The sequence below is a fragment of the Sminthopsis crassicaudata genome, chromosome 2, assembly GCF_048593235.1.
Source record: "Sminthopsis crassicaudata isolate SCR6 chromosome 2, ASM4859323v1, whole genome shotgun sequence".
NCBI classification, from domain to species: domain Eukaryota; kingdom Metazoa; phylum Chordata; class Mammalia; order Dasyuromorphia; family Dasyuridae; genus Sminthopsis; species Sminthopsis crassicaudata.
In genome coordinates, this window is record NC_133618.1 from 569,694,987 (window position 1) to 569,719,943 (window position 24,957).

The 24,957-nt window shown below is 33.0% G+C and overlaps 1 protein-coding gene across 10 annotated transcripts in view; it reads left to right on the forward strand.

Annotated features, from left to right (window-relative positions):
* The window catches only part of ZFAND6 (zinc finger AN1-type containing 6), a 95,725-nt gene that overhangs the window by 62,900 nt on the left and 7,868 nt on the right, over positions 1-24,957 (forward strand). For 8 of the 10 annotated variants that reach the window (XM_074295229.1, XM_074295226.1, XM_074295228.1 and 5 more), the window contains 4 exons: positions 6,165-6,298; positions 14,858-15,028; positions 18,473-18,584; positions 19,971-20,071. In XM_074295229.1, the coding sequence (XP_074151330.1) occupies positions 14,875-15,028; positions 18,473-18,584; positions 19,971-20,071 (367 nt within the window). In that variant the 5' untranslated portion in view covers positions 6,165-6,298; positions 14,858-14,874. Of the gene's footprint in view, positions 1-6,164; positions 6,299-7,252; positions 7,318-14,857; positions 15,029-18,472; positions 18,585-19,970; positions 20,072-24,957 lie in introns of those variants that run through there. The other 2 variants (XM_074295224.1, XM_074295234.1) reach the window with 2 other exon arrangements.

Sequence of the window (24,957 nt, forward strand, 5' to 3'; positions counted from 1 at the left end):
ATTGAATGTGGCCTTTCCTTTGTGTTGTAGTGGAGAACTCATACAGGGCAAGCACTCAAAAGTTGTCAGAAAAAAGTGATACAAGGACGCTCTCAAGGTCTCTATTAAGAGCTTTAGAATTGATTGTATGACATAGGACTGCCTAGCATGTAATGCCTTTCTTAGAAAAGGGGCTGTACTTCTCTATGACCATAGAGACATTACGACATCACACAGAAACATTTTGGTCCTCCTCAAGAATGAAGGACAACAACCAACTAACCAATGAGTGAAGCCATTGAGAAAGAAAGGATAGGTAATCCCTTTTTGTCTTTCCTGGATTGTAGCAGAACAGATTGTTTGTACTAGAACAGTTAACTTCTGTATGTATCTCTTTGGACAAATGCCATAAAATAGGAGAGGTTTTAGAAGGTGGGCTAGAAGAGATTTTATTTATTGTCCAAATCTTTAGGAATCTTCAAAGGTGACTCAGAGCAGTTTTCTCTCCCCTCACCACAGTATCAACTTTAAAAATGTCCTAATCTTAAGATTTTTATGACATTTTCATTCTCTCCAGACCCAGTTGTTTATTCCTTTTCTTGATTATCTTAGCGATCCCATAAAAGACATAAAAGAAAGCTAAAAATTTCTTGTTGAGATAAAGGGAAGAGAATAGCCTTGGATACAGAGTAAAGGAAGTTTGGAGGGACAGGGGAAGGAATTCCTCCTATATAGGTAGCCTGGGTGCTTTCGTTAAAATGAAAGATCTGGGGGGAATCCACCAGTCTTGGGAAAGGGACTGCTGGAGCAGAATGTGTGTGTGAATCCCAAGATAAAGTGAATTTCAGCTTTAAGAGGATAGTGCTGCCTTTTTCCTTTCACTTCCAATCTTGAGGAATTGGTAGCTAGGCCTGATTCTGTTGTATTGGGCTCATTTGAAATATTAAGAAGTAATTTTTCTATTTTGTTGTAATACATTTTGTGTCATGCTCCCAGAGAGCCTTGTAAGAAAGAATGAACAAAAAAATATAGGAAAGGGAAAAAATAAGTTCAGCAAAACTAATCATAGTAGGATATTCGAAGTTGAATACGAAGTTTGTGTCTCCTCACATCTCTTCTTAGGGGTTAAGATTGGTTATGATTTTACAGCATTCAGTTCTAATTTTTAAAAAATTTGCATTGCTTTTGTTATGTATGTAGTTAGTCTTCTTGATTGTCTTTATTTCATCCCATCAGTTTGAGTGTCTTTTTCATGTTCTAGTAATGTCTTTATGAAGATAAATTGAATTCAAATGACTTTTTTGATTGAGAAAGTAATTGGACATGTTGATTTTGAAAAATTCAATTTGTCAGACATTTTTTAAGTACTTAGCATTAGCACAATGTTTTTATATTAAGCCTTGATAATGCAAAGACAAATAATGATCCTTTCCCTCAAGAGCTTTTAACATTTTACTGGAGAGACACTGTAAATACACAAATGGTACTGTACAAAATAATTCATCATAGGAGTAAACATTAACAATTAACACTAATAAAAAGAGGATGATATGAGGATCAAGAAAGAAGAGATGGTGAATGTAAGGTATCAGATAAAAAGTTAGTGAAATCTATGGAAGAGGGAAATGGAATGTCAAATTCAGAAAGTAGCTAACAGTCTAATTTTGCTAGAACATAAAGTAAATGAAGGGAAATAATAAGAAATAATGTTGTTATATAAGTTATATAGGAGTCAGAGTATGATGAGCTTTAAATGCCAACCTGAGGAGTTTTATATTTTATTCAAGAAGCAGTAAAAAGATAATACTTGCTTTTTTTTCTACTTCATATACAAAAGGTTTTTGAGCAGAAGAGTGACATTGTAAAACAGGCTTCTTCAAAAGACTATTTTGAAAAGTAGTTTGGATTAGAGAGATAAATTAGGAATTAGGAAACTGTTAAAAAAGGATCTTGATAAAAAATACATTTAAAATTTGAACTTGGTTGTGACCATGGGAGTAGAGAAAAGGGAACAGTTCTTGGAGGAGCTTTGAGGAATTTTTTTCTAACAACAGCAACAACATTTTTGTGTAATTTTAAAATGTACAAAATATCTTTATCATAATTATCTCATTTTTAATTGGGGGCAGCAAGAGCTTGGCACATAAGAAATAGTTAAGGGATATGATAACCCTTGAGCTGAATCCTGAAACCTAAGATTCAAAGCAGCATCTCAGGAAACAGTCTGAAAAGGCATAGAAATTGAAGATGATAGAGTGTCTTGTGTGAAGAAGTAGCCATTTTGATATGCTATACTTGCAGTCCCTTTTCACCTGAGAAAGTTTTATGCGACTCTGGATATATAGGTATGTAAAATAGATATACAAATCAGATGTTTCCTGATAGTAATTCATAATTTCACAACACTCAAATTCACTTACATCACCCTCTGTGGGATCACAACCCAAAGTTTAAGAAGCGAGTAGTTGAATGGAAGTGTTGATTCGGCTGGAAAGATATTTGTCTAGTTTTGCAGGGTTTAAAATGTTAAACCAGAAGAGTTTGTGTCAGAGAGAAAGCTACTGGAGTCAGACTAAAGGATCATGACATCGTCTGAGCTATGTTTTAGAAAACTCATGAAGATGATTTAGAAAGGAAAGAAATCTTGAAGCAGGAAATTAAGGAGTAAGCTATTGCAATAGGCCAAATAAGAGATGCTGCTAGAGTTGTGAAAGTAGGAATAATAAGACTTGGCAGCTAAATGGATATGGAGAAGAGGGAAAATATGGAATCAGAGAAAATTCTGTGAGGTTTAAAACTTAACAGAAATAGTTAAGAAGATGGGTATATTTGGGGACTTGAACAAGTAAAATAAGTTTCATTTGAGACTTTAGTTTGTATTGGTAATAAACCAGTTTTCTTTTTTTTTTTTTTTATATATCTTTTTATTTTCAAAATATATGCAAAGATAGTTTTCAACATTAATCATTAATCCTTTCAAAACCTTGTGTTCCAAAATTTTCTTTCCCTTCCTTTCAATGCCTCCCCTAGACAGAATCCAATATTTGTTAAACCTATATAATTCTTCCATACATATTTCTACATTTATCATGTTGAACAAGAAAAATCAGATCAAAAAAGGAAAAAAAATGAGAAAAAACAAAAAGCAAGCAAACAAAAAAAGGTGAAAATACTAAGTTGTGATCCACATTCAATCCCCACAATCCTCTCTCTGGATGTAGATATTGATCACTTCTCATAGAATAATAATATTCCATTACATTCATATGCCATAACTTATTCAGCCATTCTCCAACTGATGGATATCCACCCAGTTTCTAGTTCCTTACCACTGCAAAAAGGTGTGCCATGAACATTTTTGCACATGTGGGTCCCTTTCCCTCCTTTAAGATCTCTTTGGGAAGCTGCTGGATCAAAGAGTATGTGCAGTTTATTAGCACTTTGGGCATAGTTCCATATTGCTCTCCATAATGGTTAGATCAGCTCACAACTCCACCAACAATGTGTTAAGTGTCCCAGAATAAATCAGTTTTCAGAGATACTAATAGGTACTTTGTCCTGCAGAGACTGGATCTTAGGAGAGAGAATAGAAAAAAAAAAAATTCAAAATAATATTGAGGTATACCCATGATAAGTTTGGGATACTCTATATGAAATTCATCAGGAAAACAAGTGGTAATAGGGAATGTGGCTTTAAAGAGGAGGTTGTGTGGATGAGTAGGGGAACTGCCACAAGTGAAACAAATTTTCTGATCTTAAAGGAGGCATTAAAAGGAAAAGGTGGGGTGGGAGAGTAATGTGAAAGGAAAATCAGTTGGGGAATAGTTTTATGTGAATATAATGGAATGTTTCTCTGAAGACAAACAATGAAAGACATGGATGACTTTAGAGTACCTTGAGTAATAATAACTGAAGCACACAGTAAAGTGAACTAAACAAAGAGAACACTTTTTACAAAAACAAAAAGTATTGTGAAGGAAAACAACTTTTAAAGATTTAGGAAGCTTATCAGTCAGTGCAGTGACTGACCATGTTTCCATAAGACTTAGAATTAATCCTGTTATCCACTTCCTGACAGAAAAGTTATGTACTCCAAGTGGTACATGTATGGACATGGCTAATGTGTAGCTTTCTTTTGCTTCACTATGGTTGTCAGGATTTTCTTTCTTTCAGTTTTTAATTAGAGGGAAAAAGTAATAGTAATAATGATGCCTCAAAAAAAAAAAAAAAAAAAGGAAAACCATTGAAACATTTTCTGAAATGTACAGAAGAAAACTGAAAAAAATATTGAGGGGAGTACAACTAATATATTTTTAAAAGAAATGTTTTAATTTTGTATTTTTAAAAAGCACATGGTTTGAAAGGGAGATTCACATATATACTTATTGTGTTCTGATATACACACACACACACATGAAAATGATCCTTTTAGTTTTTAATAATGAAATATAAAAGTTTAAAAACTGTACTTTTATATTTGATCTGAAGGTAATTTAGAAAAAAACAACCCTATAGTTTATTATGTAGGTCGGTGAGACAGATTTATGCTTTGGAAAAAGCACTTGAAAAGCTGTGGTGGTTGAAGTGGGCAGAGAGGTTAATTAGAAATCTGTTGTAATCGTTCAGGTGAGAGGTATTGGAGGTCTGAAATGGGGTAGTTTCTTAGTGAGATAAGGGAATGTATAACTAAAGATGTGACAAGTAGAAAGATTGGGCAAATTAATTGGATATGTCAGAGTGAAGACTTGAGAGTGATACAGTTACACCAGAGTTACACTTCAGTGACCAGAAAGATGTAATAGGGAAATTTGGAAAAGGGGAAGGGAAGATTGCTGGAGAAATCATTTCTGTTTTGGACTTAGTCTGCTTAGTCTGAGAAGCCTAAAGGACATACATTTGGAGATGTCTGATAGGCAGTTGGTGATAAGAGTATGAGAACTCCTGAAAGTAATTAAGACTGAAGAATTGTGTGCAAAAATGGTGTTTGAATTCATGGGAACATATGTGGGTTCCATGATAAATCCTTAGGACACACATAGTTACTTATTGATTGCTGCTTCAGCAGTCATTAACAATCCTGAAAATCTAGCAAGACAGTGGAGAAGGTATTCTAAAGTATCAAATGGTACAGAGGTGCCAAAAAGGATGACAATTGAGAAAATATCATTAGGTTTGGCTGCTAAGAGATCATTGTTAACTTTATGGAGAAAATTATATCTTATTCCCAGTATGTTTATTGAAGTAATGCTGTCCTTATGTTCTTTTTTTGTTAGAAGAAAATGGACTTGTTAAATTATATAATCAATCATCAGCAAGTATTTATTAATGATTTCATAAATGCTTGTTAAGTAACACTTTTCTTTGGCACTCTGTATATAAGGGTACCAGATGATCCAGTTATCTTTTTTGACAACATAGTGACTATGAAATCTTTTCTAATCTTAATCTTTTGTGTGATAAATATATTCCTATGCTATTGTTGTTCACTCATTTTTCAATCATTTCCAACTCTTTGTCTCCCCATTTGGAGCTTTCTTGGCAAAGGTACTGCTGTGGTTTGCTGTGGTTTTCTTCTCCATCTCATTTTATAGATGAGGAAACTGAGGCAAACAGAGTGAAGTGAGTTGCCCAAGTCACTTAGCTAGTAAATATCTGAGGACAAATAAAAAATAAATATCATGGAAAATTGAGTGTTTTCGATTTCAGGCCCAGGATTTTTTCTACTACTGTTGTTCAACTGCCCATAATATTCCTGGGTAGGTGTGTTTAAATACTGTATCAAACAAGAAATAATTTTCCAAAGCTTCGACGTGCATTAGGTTTGGATTTTTAGAAATTCCACAACTAATGGGTCACGTTTGACTTTTTCCCCATGTCACGTTAACTTGGGTCATATGAGAATTGGGGATCAGTGTGCTTTCTTTCTCTAGTAGCCTACTCAGTAATAGGTAACTGCTATGTTCTTATATATGTAGAATATATTATCAAGTATGCTGTTATGGTCTTAATTACAACCTTGGTAGCAAGGTAGTAATGGAAAAAGGAAGCTAAAGTGAGCTTTAATATTCTCATCTACTTTATCTGTAGTTAAAATTTGGGAAATGAATAGATTATCATTGAAAAAAAAATTGATTCATGAGTCTTCTATCCACATCAGCCAGATGTAAACCTTTTTTGTCTTTCAGCCCAAGCTGCAGAGGGAAAGACAACCTGACATAGGGAAGTGGGGACAGCTACACAGAGAGAGAACTGCAAAACATCCTCAGTACAGTAGCAGGCCTGTACTCCAAATCCAAAATCCCTATACTTTTTCACCAGAGTAAGTAACATCTTTTCTTCCTTTATCAAAGCAAGTCATTGCAGTGTTTCTTAGCTAATTCCTTTCCTTTCTTTGACCTCCACAGATAATTTCTTGCCAATTTTCCTTTTCCCTTAAGTCCATTATTTCTGTCTCTTGACTCTCTGATTATCTCTTTCTCTCGTCAACCAGCTCCTGCCCTGCCACTGTCCCATGTGAAACTTTAATATGAAATTAGTTCAGGACAAACAATTGTGGTTATTTGTCTGTCTGTCTCTTTCTCTGTCTCTCCCTCCCCTTTACCCACTGTCCCTTGTGAAACTTTAATATGAAATTGTTGGCAAATAATTGTGATTAATTATGTTCCTTTAAAAGACATTATTGCTCTGCTCTCTTCTGGCTTCAAGAGGTTACTGCACATAACTTTATTAGTAAGTTGTCAAATAAAGTCACTATTCAATTGGCTGATTTGTTTCAAGGGAAAAAAAGGAAATCTTATACATAATAAACAGTGTGGTCATAGTCTTCAGATGTAAAGTAACTTTTAATTTAGCATTGCTAATATGCCTACCATGAGTTTTTCCTTGTTCTCCAGGAGATCACATTATAGAAAAGTCGTTTTGGATACCAGTTTGAAAAGAAGAGATTGGTTTTGCCACAAGATATCTAGTATTATTATTAAGACAGTTTATCTGTAGGAAACTATTCTCTGTAGGAGAAACACAAGTAGTTGTAATGAAATTCACATTCTTAACTTCCTGGACAATAGTTAGTAATCCTTCTACTTAGATATCTACCTATAAAATTGAATTTTTAAGAAATAAGCAAAAGATATGTTCATGTTCTTTGTGACTTTGTATCTAAAGAGGAAAGGCTTTTGTTTTAATAAAATCTTAAATATTTTTAGAATTGAAATAAAAAACTTTATTTCAAATATGACATATTAGCATTAATCTCATTTTTCATTCAGTGAATATTAATGGAATACTTAAGATGGACAAGCATGGTGGGAGTTTCTTTGTTGGGGAAATACAAAGGAAGTAAGTTTTGTTCTCAAGTATCTTATAATCTAATTGGGACAGTAAAACATTCATTTAACAGACATTTATTAAATACCTTTATGAAAGGTATTCTGCGATATTTGCTAAGGAAGTAGATTTATAGGTAAAATAAGAGTCCTTGCCTTCAAGGAACTTTAATAGAAACATATAGAAGTTAAATAAACATTCAAGGCATACCATAAGATATGACATACGTGAGTGATATAAATAACTTTTTTCAGATGGAGCTGTGGTTTCAAAAATTTTCGAAATATCCTTCAACTCATCCATACCTGCTTATTCTGTGTAATTTTGACCAGTGTTTTACTGTAAATTCACCAGTGTATGTAGGGAGTGGAGGGATAGCAGTTTCTTGCCTTCTCTTGTTAAACAAAAAATATAAGTATATACAGTAATGACTACTGAGCAGAGACTTGTGTTAAGAAATGAGAATTTGAGTGTTCAGATAACAATTGTTGAGGTATTTGTATTTTAGGAATGAGGGAGATAAAATTGGATAGATTGGTATCAAATTAAAGAGTTGAATGCCAGTCTAAGGAGCATTTAAACTTTATATTGATAATTAGGTTCAGTTAGCAGATTTTTGAGCAAGGAAATGAATGACATAATAATCTGTGTTTTGGAAGTTTTATCTATATAAATAAGGATTTATAAGAATGGATATAAATATGTCCAAGCATATGTATGCTATATAAAATGTAGATAGATAAGATATATATTCTATGTAAGAATGGATTTAAATAAGACGAAGCTACAGACAGGAAAATCAGTGATAGCATCAGTTGATAAGTGGGTTAAACCAAGGCTTCTCTAACTTTTTCCACTCATGACCTCTTTCTACTCAAGAAATTTTTGTGTGACCCTGAATTTGGAGGTATATAACACAGGTATACAAATCAAACATTTACTGATTATAAATCAAAATTTCACTATGAGAGCCCTTATAAGACCCCATATGGGATAATGAACTACAGTTTAAGAAGCTTTGTGTGAGACAGTACTAGGTAGTGACAGTAAGAATGGACATAAGTGGGATGATGCCAAGAACATTTCAAAGGAAAAATTGCTAGACTTTGGAGATGGCAAAGAAAAATAGCTAGTGTTGAGATTCTTGCATACTAATTGAGTCATCTTTCCTGTGTTTCTCTTGAAAGTACATGGCACAAGAAGTTGGAGAAAGAGTTTGAATTTTATCTCAGCCATTTATTTCCTCGTTGATTTTTGAGTAAGACACAATCCCCCTGGGCCTTAATTTTCTCATTTATAAATAAGGAGGTTGTATCCTCAAACAGACATTCAAGGGTTTCTTCAAGCTCTCTGTGATACTAAATTGTAAATTTAAAAATATATTTTGTAAAGACATTTGAATTTTCCTTTAAATATCTAAATCATAATTGGAATGAGCTAATTGTTATGGTCCAAGAAATAAAGTTAGAATAGTCACAAATTTAACAAGCATTTTCTTCAGAGTTCTAAATTCTTTAAAGTTATAAAATCATCTTAGAATAAAATCTTTTAATATGGATTTTAGAAAAATATATTTCAAAATTCAGAGGTGTAGTGATTATTGAATCATAGGCCTTCATTTTATAGATGAACAAATTAAGGTCCAGACATTAAGGGATTTAACCATATTCTTACCGGTAGTGGCAGGAATCAGGCCTGTTTCTTTGTTCTCCTGATTCCTAGTGTCCCATGCTAATGAGTCACAGATCTTTTTTTTCTCTGATTACTTGTCAGTTTCCTGAGGGTTTTTTTTTTTTTTTTTTTTTTTTGTTTTTTTTTGTTTTGTTTTGTTTTGTTTTGTTTTTGTTTTTGTTTTTTCCTGAGTGTTGTGGCTGTAAATGCTAGGGAGAGGAATTGGACTGGAGGTTTCATTTATACAGGAAACTTCCACTTTTAATAAGTAGATACATCTGTATTTATAATACTAGAGTGTTGGTTAGAGCAATGGTGTCAACCCATAGAAATGGGTAGCATAGGTTATTTATTGACTTAGAAAACCACATATTAATGTTATTTATATTTCCTTGTATTTTAAAATATTTTGTTAAACATTTCTGTTACAGTGTAATCTGATTTGGATTGCACTCAAAAAAAGTATGTGAGCAATTAAGGATTTAAATTCCCTTCTTATTCTCTTTTACCTAACTTCCTTCTTGGAAATGCCAGACTCAGTTTCTTTGATATGATTAGTCATCCACCACATGGTTATAACATTGAAAATATGTTCTTCCCTTTCTTCCACTTATTTAGCTTCACTAAGCTAGCCTGATTTTATGCTTGAGGACTTGTAAACAGAGGTTCAAACCATAGAAAGTATTGACTTCCTTATAATTTGCATCTTTGATACTTAAGAATCTGCAAATTAATCTATATAATTTTTCTTACTTTTTAATATTTCTCCTGCACCCACAAAACAGCTTTAAAAAATGCTTGTAAGTTACTAAAATGGAAGATCATAATTCAGTATTTACATTACTTAAGAGTATTTTGGAATTGGATTTGGAGCCAAAATATTTGTGGTTATATGCTAACTTCAACTTAACTATAACACGAGAGTTTAAATTTTTCTAGCATTATAGGTGTGTTGTATTTTAGTGTTTATAATTAGTATATATTATAGTTACTTTTAATAAATAAGCAATGTGTCTATGGAAGTAGTCTTTAGAAGTTGTAATTGTAAGCATATGTGTTTGCGTGTATACACACACACACACACACACACACACACACACACAGTAGTCCAGATTTCTTTACTACTTAAACTATTTTGCTTCTTTCACATAGCACTCTGGCAGCTAGATGATATGGTAGATATTGGGCTTGGGGAGATCTGAATTCAAATCCTGTTCCAGACAACTGGCCAGCTATGTGATAGCTACATGTAACTAACTGGACAAATCATTTTTACCTCTTTCAGCCTGTTTCCTTATCTTTAAAATGTGTTTTGCCCTCCCTCAAAGGAGGATTGTATTGAGGGTCAAATGAGGTAACATATAAAGTATTTTACAAACTTTAAAAAGCTATAAAAATGCTACTTTTTTTGTTGTTGGTGTATCAAGTGTTCTATGTGCTCCTATCCCAAAGACAGGTACATCTCCTCAAGATTGTAGAGATACTCCTGAGGGATTAGAATGTAATTGACTCAAGACCTGGTTAAGGATGTACTCCCCTCACTATTAGATGTCAGTGACTTAATATCATATGGCTTTTACAAATGAATATTTGTTCCTGCCACAAAGCAGGAGTAGAATCCAAATACTCCTTCTATCCCCAATACTTTCAGGCAACTTGCTTCCCTATATTTCCTAGGTCTCTGGAGAGGATGGGCTCAGAAATAAAGATGTTTCTACATAAGATTGGCCTCACAAAGGTTTTATCCAACTGTGGCATTGCACCACATGAGTCCTCAACTATTTTGGCCTGGATCCCAAAGGTCATTCCTTATTCTTAAAGCCATCAATGCTGGGCTAGCAACAAAACCAAAAATGGGCTTTTGTACTTTTAGACCTCTGGTAGCTAGTTTTCCTGACCTTTCAAAACTTGTCATAAGCCTTCCATTTCTTTTACTTCTTTTCTTCCACATAGGGAATTGTTTTAGATACAGATGTTGGGCCCCATTATACTTAGTAAATAGAATCAAATCTCTTTATACTCTTGAGCAAAAATTGTAAAATTGAGAATCAGTTAAAGAACATAGCCTGAAAGGGAAAGATCAGATTAGAAGTAGATTCCTAAAGGATATTCACATCCATTTAAAGTAATCAAGACAATTAATAAATAAGCAAATAAGTAAGGTAGTTAAGGAAATTAACATATATGTTCTCTGAAAGCGTACATTAGTTGGCAGTTATTAAGGAGAATAAGTAGTTTACATCAAAAGCCAGGTGGTTGGAGATGGGTGGAAGTAAGAAAAAAAACCATTGAAATAGAATAAAAAATTTGACACGGTACATACAAGTAGAAAGATTGTAGCAAAATGTGAACATTATACATTGTACTTTTAAGAAGGGCAGTGGAGATTTTGTTTTAGTATTAATTTAGTATTATTTAGATTTTTGTATTAGTACCAAAGTCCTTTAATGCTTTTGTAGTTGAGGGAACATGGTGGTACTTTTAATTATAATACACAAATTTAGGGTGTGAGGAGGTCTTGAAGGGAGAGAGGAGATAATGAGTTCAGTTACAGAGTTGAGTTTAAGATGTCTACAAGAGGGGTAATAGTTAGTTGACTTAGTAGATAGATCACTGGCCTTGGAGTTGGGAGGACTCAAGTTCAAATTTGACTTTGTGATCCTGGGCAAGCCATGTTTGTATTTAAAAAAAAATAGGGGCAGCTAGGTGGCGCAGTGGATTGAGCACCAGCCTTGAATTCAGGAGAACCGGAGTTCAAATCTGGTCTCAGCCACTTAACACTTCATAGCTGTGTGACCCTGGGCAAGTCACTTAACCCCAGCCTCAGAAAAAGAAAAAACAAAACAAAACTTACAAGACATCCAGTTTATGATGTCCAGGAGACATGTGGAGATTATATGTCTATATGTCAGGAGGAGAAGTTAAGGCTACTTAAGGTGATTTGAGAATCATCAGATAATTGAACTTCCATGGGTGCTGATAAGATGACCAAGTGAAATAGTATGGAAGGAAAAGATAAGAATGTGGTAGGCAAGAGCCTCTTTTCCCCCCAAAAAACCTCATAGTTAATGGCTGTGATAGATAAATATCCATGGAAGCTGAGTAAGGATTGGTCACATACGTAAAAGGAAAACCAAATGAATAAGAGAGAACTAGAGAGAAGAAAGAGGATGATTAGCAATAGCAAAGGGTACAGAGAGGTTGAGATGGGAGAGGACTGAGAAGATAATTGAATTTGTTGATCATTGGCAATATTGGGTAGAGCAATTTCAATTGGAAGATGAGATTGGTAGAGAGTGAGCAAAAAGATTTATTAGATACTTTTGATATCTTTCCTTTTCCGACTAAATTTCTGAAGAAAGCTAATTATGGAACTTTATAGCTTGCCAGGGTAGATGAATCAGTTAGGTGTTTTTGAGGATGGAGGAAGACAGGCATATTTGTAGGCTATGAAAAGACACAATAGCTTTTGAGAGCAATGGTGAGAATAGGGGCAGTCTGCTGAAGCAATGGAATAGAATGTTATCACTTTTGCATGTAAAGAATTTTCCTCAGCTAAGAGAAAGAATCATCTCAATATATGATAAGGAATAAGGAAAATGATAGATAGTAGGCATTTGAGTGAAATGAAGATAAGAGAAAATCTTCAGCAATTTGCTTGGTTTTTTTTCCAGTAAAATATAAGGGAATACTCTTAGTTGAGAGAATGGGTAAAGGGAAATAATAGGTTAAAGAAGGATGAAAAAATTTGGAAGAACTGCTGTGTTAAGTGAGATATAGTGAGTTTATTGGTGGAGGAGGTTGGGAGGGGTGGAGAGGAGAGTCTCATTTAGATTATATTACAAATATGTAGTGGATGTCTCCACCACCATTTCACAACTCTCAGTAATATGTAGTAATGTATCATATTTATTTAAAGTATTTTAAAGTAATTTTGATTTTTGTTACAAATGGAAACAAAAGCTGCTGAACTTTAAGGAACCCACTATCAATCAGTCAAGTAAACTAATTATGTGCCAGGCACTATACTGAACACAGGGTACTCAAAAAAAAAAGCAAAACACTTTCTGGTCTCAAAGATCTTATGTGAAATAGGTAAAAACTTAAATTAGGAAGTATCATGACAATAAAAGATTATAGTTTTGTTGATTTTTATGTCCCCTTTAAAGTTGGTTAGATGGAATACTAAAGAACGGGATTAGTTTAGGTCAGGGAAGAGGAGGGGAGAAATCATAGGCCAATCAGTTTAATTATTTGAATAAAAGAATTGCTTTGTTTAAACTTTATTGACTTAATATAATTTTCTGGGATTTCACTTGATTAGTTTTCTGCTTCTTCCAGTACTTTACTTTTATCTATTAGATAAGAAAATAGACTGTCTGGATTGAGACAAATTTCCCTGGCCTTTGATATTACTTGATATTAGCTTAGTAGAAGTCTTTAGATATCTTTCACAAGCTGCACAAAATGTAGGAATTTTAAACAGGTAAAAGCTAAGAGTCAAAAACTTATAATAAGTAGAGCTAAAGATGTGCTTTACTGAATTTCTGGTCCATCTGAAACTTTTGTTTATTGCAGCAATTGGTGGTGTACCTTTCTACATGAAGTTTTATATATAGCTTGTATTTCAATTCAATGAATTGTAGTGAGGATTCTATTATTTAATATTTCTTTCCTTTGATTACTATATATCTATGAAAAAAATCTTCTTAATGCAGAGTTTGTTTTTTAAAAAAAAATCAGTTACACCCAGAAAAATAGGTATCATTGTAGAAATACTTGCAAGAAAGATTTTCTTAAATCAACTTCATAGTACCTTGGTGGTTTGGATGACAATGATGTTAGAACTTGATTGCCTTTGTTCTTTCAGCCTTGGAGGCTGACCCAGAAAATAACCAGCAAATAGTTAACTTTTGTCTAGGATCTGCATTCTGACATAAAGCTTGCTTCTTCCTGCCTGAGACCTAGGTCCAATATACAGGTCCTCTAGGCATTTGGGCTATCTACAGTTTTCAGAATTTTTAAAAGTCATTGATTCAAGATTTTAGTTGAACATATAATTGTTTCCCTCCTGTTACTTAGGTGACGTAAAACTTCACATGTTGGATCCTAACAAGGATCAGGAACCATTATCTTACAATTATTCATAAGGGCTATACTTTTCAAAATTAACTTTTCTTCATCATATCTTAGTTTTTACTTTTACACAGATTTCTCTCTTAACTATAACCATCCATGTACAAAATTTTGCAAGCAAGGGGGAGAAATTATAATATTTTTGGTCATAAATCAGAGACATGTTATTTGTTTTATGGAAGAAAAATGACAACAGAGGTCTTCTTCCTCATCTTCACCCCCTACCATTAATAATCCTCACCTAAAAAACATCATTCTGCTAGGTTAGCATCATTTGGCTGGAAAAAATGTGACATCTGTTGACAAAGCTTCATTTTTTTTTTTTTTTTTTTTTTTTTAAATCAACTGTGCTCCCCTTTCTTAGCATTTAGTTTTTGTTCTTGGATTTTAGGTATTTTAGGTATCACATATAAATCTGTATATTTTATTATTTCAAGCCCAGTCTAGGAAAGTTCTTTTGTATTTAGTTTGATCCAAGCTTCCCATAACTCTAAGGATTAAGGACAAACATTTTCCAAGATATGTTAATTTCAGAACCACTATAGTTTTCCTCTAACTCCATGCTTGGAGTATAATGTTTGGAAAAAGATTTCCAGCATGTGATCTAACTAATACGCTTTTAGAGAAGTATGATTTATTTTTTATAATACAAAACTAATTTGGAGAACACTTAAAGTATTATCTCTGGATGTACTATACTTTTTACTATAATTATTATTAATTATAATTTTACTATAATTTTCAGGTGCACAGAAGAGGAACATGGCTCAAGAAACTAACCATAGCCAAGTGCCTATGCTTTGTTCCACTGGCTGTGGATTTTATGGAAACCCTCGTACAAATGGCATGTGTTCAGTATGCTATAAAGAACATCTTCAAAGACAGAATAGTAGTAATGGTAGAATTAGCCCACCTGGTAAGTAGTTCTTGTTTCAAGTAATGTTTCTTAAACTAGAGTCTTTGATCATTTATTATAATACACATATATGTGGGGGTGCTTGATAAATTTTAAGTATTCATTTTATATAGTTATAGACTATTGTAGATTTATATACAGATTTTTGAAAGTAATATTTAATCTGCAATGTGTAGGGAGGCATGGGCATAGAGGAGTAGAAAGCTTTCCACTGGGGAAAGTTTTTATTTTCAGTTCATGGGAGTTGTTTTATGTAAGTATAGAAAGGGCATATTTAGGAAAAGGAGCAAAGCCAAGGTTTAAAATTATGAGTAGCTGATAAAAAATCTTAAAAATTATTTGTCTTAACTCTGAGATACCACTACACACCTGTCAGATTGGCTAAGATGACAGGAACAAATAATGATGAATGTTGGAGGGGATGTGAGAAAACTGGGACACTGATACATTGTTGGTGGAGTTGTGAAAGAATCTGGAGAGCAATTTGGAACTATGCCCAAAAAGTTATCAAACTGTGCATACCCTTTGACCCAGCATTGCTGCTATTGGGCTTATATTCCAAAGAAATACTGAGGAGGGGAAAGGGACCTGTGTGTACCAAAATGTATGTGGCAGCTCTTTTTGTTGTAGCTAGAAACTGGAAGATGAATGGATGTCCTGCAATTGGAGAATGGTTGGGTAAATTATGGTATATGAAGGTTATGGAATATTATTGCTCTGTAAGAAATGACCAGCAGGAGGAATACAGAGAGGCTTGGAGAGACTTACATCAACTGATGCTGAGTGAAATGAACAGAACCAGAAGATCGCTGTACACTTCAATGTTGTATGAGGATGTATTCTGATAGAAGTGGATATCTTCAACATAAAAGAAAATCCAACTCACTTCCAGGTGATCAATGATGGACAGAAATAACTACACCCAGAGAAGGAACACTGGGAAGTGAATGTAAATTGTTAGCACTACTGTGTATCTACCCAGGTTACTTATACCTTCAGAATCTAATACTTAATGTGCAACAAGAAAAAGGTATTTACACACATATATTGTATCTAGGTTATATTGTAACATATGTAAAATGTATGGGATTTCCTGTCATCGGGGGGAGGGAATGGAGGGAGGGGGGGATAATTTGGAAAAATGAATACAAGGGATAATATTATAAAAAAATTATTCATGCATACATACTGTGGAAAAAAATTCTAAATAAATAAAAAAAATTATTTGTCTTTTATTTGGGAATGTGTATTATCTTTTTTACATCATCTAAAATACTTAAATGTTTTATTTCATTTTCTTCTTGAGGTTTTTCTTTGTTTTGTTTTTGTTTTAAGTTAAGATCAAATAAAGTTTCTCACTTGCCTCAATCTTCTGAGTGACTTTTTTTTTTTTTCCGAGTCCAGACAGGCTCCTCTTTTTTTATTTTTATTTTTTAATTAATTTTATAATTATAAATTTTTTTTGACAGTATATATGCATGAGTAATTTTTTTAATAACATTATCCCTTGTATTCATTTTTCCAAATTTCCCCCTCCCTCCCTCTACTCCCTCCTCTAGATGACGGGGCAATCCCATACATTTTACATGTGTTACAGTATAACCTAGATACAATATATGTGTGTAAATACAATTTTCTTGTTGCACGTTAAGTATTGGTTTCCGAAGGCATAAGTAACCTGGGTAGATAGACAGTAGTGCTAATATTTTACATTCAATTCCCAGTGTTCCTTCTCTGGGTGGTGTTGTTTCTGTCCATCATTGATCAGTTGGAAGTGAGTTGGATCTTCTTTATGTCGAAGATAGCTACTTCCATCCGAATACATCATACAGTATTTTTGTTGAAATGTATAGTGATCTTCTGGTTCTGCTCATTTCACTCAGCATCAGTTCATGCAAGTCTCTCCAAGCCTTTCTGAATTCATCCCACTGGTCATTTCTTACAGAGCAATACTATTCTATAACCTTCATATACCATAATTTACCCAACCATTCTCCAATTGATGGACATCCATTCATCTTCCAGTTTCTAGCCACTACGAAAAGAGCTGCTACAAACATTTTGTCACACACAGGTCCCTTTCCCCTCTTTAGTATTTCTTTGGGATATAAGCCCAGTAGTAGCACTGCTGGGTCAAAGGGTATGCACAGTTTGATAACTTTTTGGGCATAGTTCCAAATTGCTCTCCAGAATGGCTGGATTCTTTCACAACTCCACCAACAATGTATCAGTGTCCCAGTTTTCCCACATCCCCTCCAACATTCATCATTATTTGTTCCTGTCATCTTAGCCAATCTGACAGGTGTGTAGTGATATCTCAGAGTTGTCTTAATTTGCATTTCTCTGATCAGTAGTGATTTGGAACTGAGTGACTCTTAAGTGAATAAACAAGGGCTTGTTATAGAATTACATTAAATTAAGATTAAATGTATTTTTTTTTTAAACTATGGATGATAGAACTTTTTTTGTTTTCACACTGATATTTCTAAAAATGTTCTTATGATAGAAATAGAAATTAGTCTTAAATTATTTTTAGTTATTCTGAGAAATATCTGTGGGATATTTTTTACATTTGTATCTAAAGCAAATAATTTACAAATGAATGTATGGTTATGCATACATTTGGACAGATGGCATGCACACACACACAGGATCTCATTAAAAGTGACTTCTTAACTTCTGCCTTGGAGGCAGCTAAATAATTCCTTGACTGTAACACTGGACTTAAGAGTCAGAATTCAAATTTGGCTTCAGGGACTCACTAGCAATATGACCTTGGGCAAGTCATTTAGTCTATTTGCTTATATATATTGGAGAATGATATATAAAACTACTCTGGTATCTTTGCCTAGAAAACTCCATGTGCCTGAAAAACAGCAACATATACTATATATAAACAAATAGGCCTTTTTTCTTGTCTTAACTCTTGTATTTGTTATATATATGAGAACTGAGGATTAGAAGATCTTAGAGTGGAATAATATATAAGTTCATTAGAGGAAAAATTGCTGAAGAACTAAAGTTATAAGATATAGGCATTACAAATGTTAATAAGGCCATTTATTAGGATTAATCTTCATAACATTTATGAAACACCTGGAAATATAACTTATTGGACTGATAATGAAAACTTACCAAGTTTTAGAGGACGGTAGAACACTTTAAGTTACATGTTTACTTATATATACAGATATGTGAACTTGCTTTATGGAAATATTTGTGGATAATAATAAAATGGGCAGATTTTTCTTCCTACTTTATCATTTTGGCTTTAAATCTGTTACTTCACTTAATAGTTCAGTGGAGTTCTGTTGAGGGAATATTTATATGTTATAAATTTAGTAGCAAACAGTATTTAATGGATAACCAACCTTGATTTTGTAGATGAACTCTTGGATTTACCATGATACTTAAACTTTTATGTGATATATGACATTCTTACAGCAACTTCTGTCAGTAGTCTGTCTGAATCTTTACCAGTTCAGTGCACAGATGGCAATGTCCCAGAAGCTCAATCAACATTAGACTCCACATCTTCCCCATCTATGCAGCCAAGGTAAGGTCTTTTCAGGTCTCAAATAAAAAGGATAATTAAAAATAAACCATATAGTACCTATCTATATTTGACCCATTTTCTTCCTGAAGAATTGTGTATGAAAATGATTTTTACATGAAATAGGGAGTTTCATTCTGGTTGTTTTTCTCTAGATAGTTGTAACTTCTATTGCCCTCATTTTACATAAAAATAAGTCTTTTCCCCCTAGTATCTTCCTTATTCCTTGGATATTTTTTGTAGTACTGTTGAATATAGCTGGTCAAATTTTCAAGCATTAATTTGTTGATAAAGTTCTTTTGTGTTTTCTTTATTCTAAATTTGTGTTTATATTAAATTTGGTGATTTGCTTTCTTTCTACCTGGGAGTTTAGTACTTATTCGACTAATGATTAATTAGTTGTTCAGTGATTTGTTGCCGAAGTCAAAGGTTCTCTCAAAAGCCATATAGTTCAACTCTCTCAATTTACAGATGAGGACACTGAGAATCCTAGTGGATCATAATACTTTTTAAAGGTTACAAATGTGACTGATGATCATTTTGTTCCCTTGAATCCAAATCCAACATCTTTTCCAGTGTTAACAAATTGTTTATTTAGAAACAAAATTGTTTCTAAAGAATGTAAGTCTGTTTTAGATTCTTCTAAAACTTATTACTGTGCATTGAGTAAAGATTAAATAAATTTCATAAGCCTTCATTGTTTACATTAGTATATTTTGTAACTTGTGATTTCCCGTTGGTTAGAAATTTAAATTTAATTGCATTATATTCTTACTCCACAGTTGGTATGTCATATGTAAATTAGTTTTCTGATCCTAGCTTCATAATATCATAAATTTAGAGGTGGAAGAAACTATGGAGAACATCAATTCAAACTCTTCATTTTCTAGATGAGGAACGGACACACATAGAGGTTAAATGACTTGCCTAGAATCAGAGATAGTGCATGTCTGAGGCAAAATTTGTATTCAGGTCCTCCTTACTTGTAATCTAACAGTCTCCACTGTGCTAATTTATAATTTTTGACTTTTTATATTGTATGATGTTATGGTTGATCATTTTGTAATGACAAGATGTTATTATAAATCATAAATAGATATTAGTGTTTTTATCCTACCATTGCTTATCCTACCATTCATATCACCCTCATGTAGTACCTGAAGCATGGTAAAGATATGCTTAATCCACCTTCTGATGTAAGTTTAATAGGTCACTTGCCCTTTGTTGATGAAATTTTTCTGAGGTACTTAATTTCAAAAATATTAATTTTCTAGTGCTGTTTAGATTTTCTAAAAATTAACTTGTTAATTCCAAATATTATAATAATTACTGCAATTAGCTGGATTATTGCCCACTTTTTTAAATCTGAAAATTTGTCCTTTCTTTTAGCCCTGTATCAAATCAGTCACTTTTATCAGACTCTGTAGCATCTACCCAAGTGGAAAGTACATCTGTGGACAAAGCAGTACCTGAAACAGACGATCTACAAGGTGAGTAAGTGTTTGAGCAGGTAAACAGACATGTCCCTTCTTCATGTCCTTTTGTATTTAATGCCTTCCCAGGGCCCCTGAGCACATTGAATCACTAAATGAATGTGATAAACTGACTATACCAGATTGAAAAAAGCTTTCCTACTTAAGGGTGCCTCAAATGGGTACCGTATTATATAAAGTATTTATTTACTATAGAGAAAGGAAATTTAAAGCTGAACAAAATTGACCAACTGGCATTTGCTTACTTTATAACTTATGACAGGACTTTCGTTTAGTTTCTGTTGGTTTGATCAGAATCATTAGTCTTGAAGCTTCATTTAATTATCCTTGAAGCCAGCTGTCACTGCCATCTCATTTCTTCAGAGTTTATGATTCCTTTTAGGGAGTAAAGCATTATCTGGTAGCTATAGTTCCCTTTTCCCATTTGTGATATTCATTGTCATTAATCCTGTGCATATTTAGTACATTCTGTATATTATTCATGACTTAATGAAAGTTCTACTTTTTAAAGATTTGTTCATGATCAATTTGGAGAATAAATTTAGTGGAAGGAGTCATAGTGACTATATAGGAGGCTATTGTAGTAAGTCAGTTAAACTAAGACTGGAAATGGAGAGGAATATAGAGACATTTTAAAGAATAATTGCTAGACCATATTTATAGAGTATTAAAAGATGAATATAATGTGAAGCAAAGATGATTTCAAAGTAATAATGCCATTGATAGATAGGGAGAGGGATCTTGTTTCATAAGGAGGATGATGAATTTGGTTTTTTACATGAAAAAGGGAGTTTCATTCTGGTTGTTTTTCTCCAGATAGTTGTAACTTCTATTGTCCTATTGTAATTTGGGGAGTTTTCCTACTTGGTATCCAAGTAGGAAATTTTAATTTATAGTTGGAGATAAACATTGAGAGTGAGAGATCAGGATCAAAGAGTTTATGTAGGTATGTAGATTTGAAAAAGATGGCAGTTTAAGGCAAAAAGAAAAAAGTACAAGTACTCCAATGATAGAGTTTGGATATTAAAAACAAAAAAACCCTGAACTTTGGTTCCTATAGCTAAATAGATTAAAGAAGAACTAGCAAAGAAAATGGGAAATAATAGAATTTATGTGGGATTTGATCTTGGAAATCGTGTCATCTAATTCTATCATTTTAAAAATGAGAAAATTGGATGAAGTAAAGTGACAAGATTTCAAAGTTAATTGGTGACCTTAGGTATAGCCTGTCCCTATCTATTTAGACTTTTGGAGAGAAGAGCTACACATGAGAATTTTAAATAAGAACAGACAGAACACAGACTAAAAGCCAGAATAGCTTAATATCTTAAAAGTGAGAGGGGTAGAAATGCTTCCGCAATATGTTATGCAACAGAGTTGTTTAGGAGATTGAGGACAGAGAAAAGTGCATGGAAGTTAGCAGTAAAAGGGTCTGTTTGGTTGCTTAGAAAAATGCACTTTTAAGAGAGAGAATGAAAGATTGCCAAGGTTATGAAGGGAATGGTATAGGCAATAAATTTGTATACCTAATCAAAAGAAGTGTGTAATTTAAAGGAAAGAAAAAAGATGTGTGAACTAGCCTGTTTTAATTTTTTTTTTTAATTCTACATATAATAGAACTGATAAAATAGAGGAATATATTGCCCAACTGATCTTTTCCACTGACTATGTAGAACTAATCATATACATCTAAAATAGGAATTCAGAGGAGGTTCTGAAATGAACTATTAGATTTGAGCCTACTATACCTCATAGATGGCTTCCTCTTTCCTATATTCAGTGTAGTTGGGGATTGTCCACCCTAACTATAAGTACTTGGTTATTATTATGTTAATTATGATTAAAGGGCCAACTCTTTTATAGAAAAACATCATTGGGGAAATTTGTTGTCTTTCTCTTTAGCTATTTCACTAACCCTGTGGTCTGAGGGGATAGTATTTCATAGTGGAGGAGATTCGTGTTCATTTTTACTTTTTCCTCTGTTGATGTGGAAAAAGAGGTGTACTAAATTACATCTACATTGGAGTCCTAAGCAACAGGGAGGAAAGTGAGAAAAAGTATCTTTTAACAAATTGAACTCTTCCTCAGAAGGAACTTTCATATGAGTTATATGTTTGTTCCTTTCTTTTAAGTGCCCTAACAATAGTGTTATATAAATAGCCTTGTTTAATAATTATCATTTCCATGCTTCATCACATTTCACTGATACTTTAGTTTTTTCTGCTCATATTCAGAGATACCTCAAGATAAGCCTAGACATTTTATTTACATATAGTGTACACACACACACACAGTCTTCTGACATTTAATGCCAAAGGAGAAAACAATTTGTAGTGAAAACTGTTGAGCTTAAGTTGATACTACTAAAATTTTAAATTAGTGAGATAATTTTTACAAAAATGTTTAAGACTTATCTATATAGGGATTCTGCTCGAGATTTAATTGTACTCTTGACCTCATGAGAGATTTCAGTATTTAACATTGCATACTTGTAAGGGTTTCTAATCATAGTTCTTTAAAAAAAAAAAAAAACAAAAACAAAACACCTTGATTTCATTGTTCAGATTCCTAACCAGACATTCAAGCAGATTTTTATAAAACTGTTTTTAAAAGTTTGTTTGAATTTATCTAATTTGTTAACAATGATTTTTAATGTACTTTTAAAACTTTACCCATCCCTTTAGATTAAATTAGTATGGTCTTTATTCAAATTCTTCCCTGTCCTTTCCCATCCCACCCCCATTCCCCATGTCTAATTAATAAATGGTTTTTAGTGAAAAATAAGAATTTAAGTTTTCGCAGTAGCATTTAATTTCCCTAATTCAATGGTGTTTAACATGTGATTCTCTAATAGACATGGTCCATGCCGGCTGCTTGTTTGCAGTCAGATGAAGTTCAGCTTCTACTGATGCCACTTTGCTGTTGCTGTGCTGCTTCTTTGAGACTAAAGATTGAAAGGAAGGGGAAAGCCAGCGTTCAGACTTCCACCTTGGCCTGATGTCCTGTTTTCTTCCTTTCTTTGCTTTTCCCTTCCTTAAATGATCACAGAATGGCATTTAATAGGAATATATGCCATTTGTAAAATTGCATGCTTTTTTTCTGCATTTCTCATAGTCTTAAATTATTAGTGTGATCAAAGAAGTCATTTGGCCATAAGTTTTACACCATCACAAAAACATTATGCTATCATGGGATTATTGTGTTAGATTCCTTGGAAAAGCTTAGTTTAGTAATATTTCAGAGCTTATTTTGCACAGAGCACTGTAATAGGTGCTGCAAAGATGCAAAATGATTTAGGGTATTTCATACTTAAAGTAATGCATTATCATAAATATTAAATATTTGTCTATTAGTGTAGCTATTATGTAGTGTAGGTATAGTCCCTGCTCACAGGGTCTTTGTGTTCTTAGCCATAAAAGATAACACACATGCTTGTAAAAGATATACAAAGACAAAACAAGAAAATTAATTTTATGCTGATGGTGGTAGTTGGAGAAGGGTAAATCAAAGCAAAGGATCTTCATGCCGCTTAGTTTTTCAGTAGTATAACATAAAAAGAGGTTTTTTTTTGTTTTTTTTTTTTAAAGCAAGAATGTGCAGTGGAAAGGTTACAGAGTGACAGAAATAGACAGACATACCGAAAATTACTTGGAGCTTTGTGGCTAAAACAGAATCTGTGATGAGGAGAAATGATAACATTACTTGGCATCAGGAAGCTAATTTGGTCACAAGACTGGCATTGTCAAAGTAGGAAAGCTTTACAGAAAGGATAGTAGGTGAGATTTAATGAAATGAAGAATGAACTAAATAAATAGGGAGGTCAATGTTAGGGGGATATTCTGATGTCTGATTAACTTTTAAAATCTTGTGTTCTCTGCATATCTGGCATTTCTAAATAAAAAATATAAAATACATTTGCTTTAAATATATAGAAAGGAATCACTAAAAAATAGTTTTATTTCTTTCTGTTATGATTAGTGGTTTCCTTCAACCTTTAGTTTTTGGTTCTTCTATCTTTGTATTTCCTGAGCCCATAGTATTTTCATCTTTATGGAAAGATTAGAAAGTAGAGGGTATAGTAGTAAAGCGATTCAGATAAGAGGATATTTTTCCATTGATAAAGAATATATTTACTTGGAGAGATAGAGGCTTGAAAACCAAAGAGGAGAAGTAAAACAGATTCCAACTCTGGCAGTTTTAATAATTAGAAACATTTGAAGCCTAGGTTTATTATAGAGGTGATCCTGGAATTGTAGGGTAGTAGAGGAACTCAGTAAAATTGACTAAAATTTAACAAAATTTAGATGAATTTTTCAGAAGAAATGTTTGATACAGTTTAGTAACAATTCACTTCTTTTCCTTAGATTCTATATACGTAAAACAATTAGATGATCTCTAAGGATTCTTTCTCTCTTTAAACTTTTATAAGAATAAACTAGAATAGGAAACAATATGGGGATTTTAGAAAGAAAAGGAAATTGATAGTTATGTTAATCTGGGAAATTCTGGTGACTTCCTCAAAAACATGTCTTAATTTCCTAAAGACTGGTCTACTTTAGAAATTAAGCAGGAATGACAATTTAAGAAAGAAAATGAGCTCAATTTTCGATGTGTTAGAGTTCAAGTGTTAGTGAAACACTTGAGTAAACACAATTTTTCAAGACATTTTGAATTGCAAAAGATATAAAAAGATGAGACCTTAAGAGAAATTTAGGTATCTATATAGTCAATTAGGCGATTAATACTGGCTTAATACATGTGAAGTATTTGATATGGTAACTTATAATATAATATTGTGTTTCTATAAATATGATTGTATGATAAATGGGGAAGACACTTCTATATTACTTTACATGTCCTTCAGTTGCCCATTCCAATTAAGT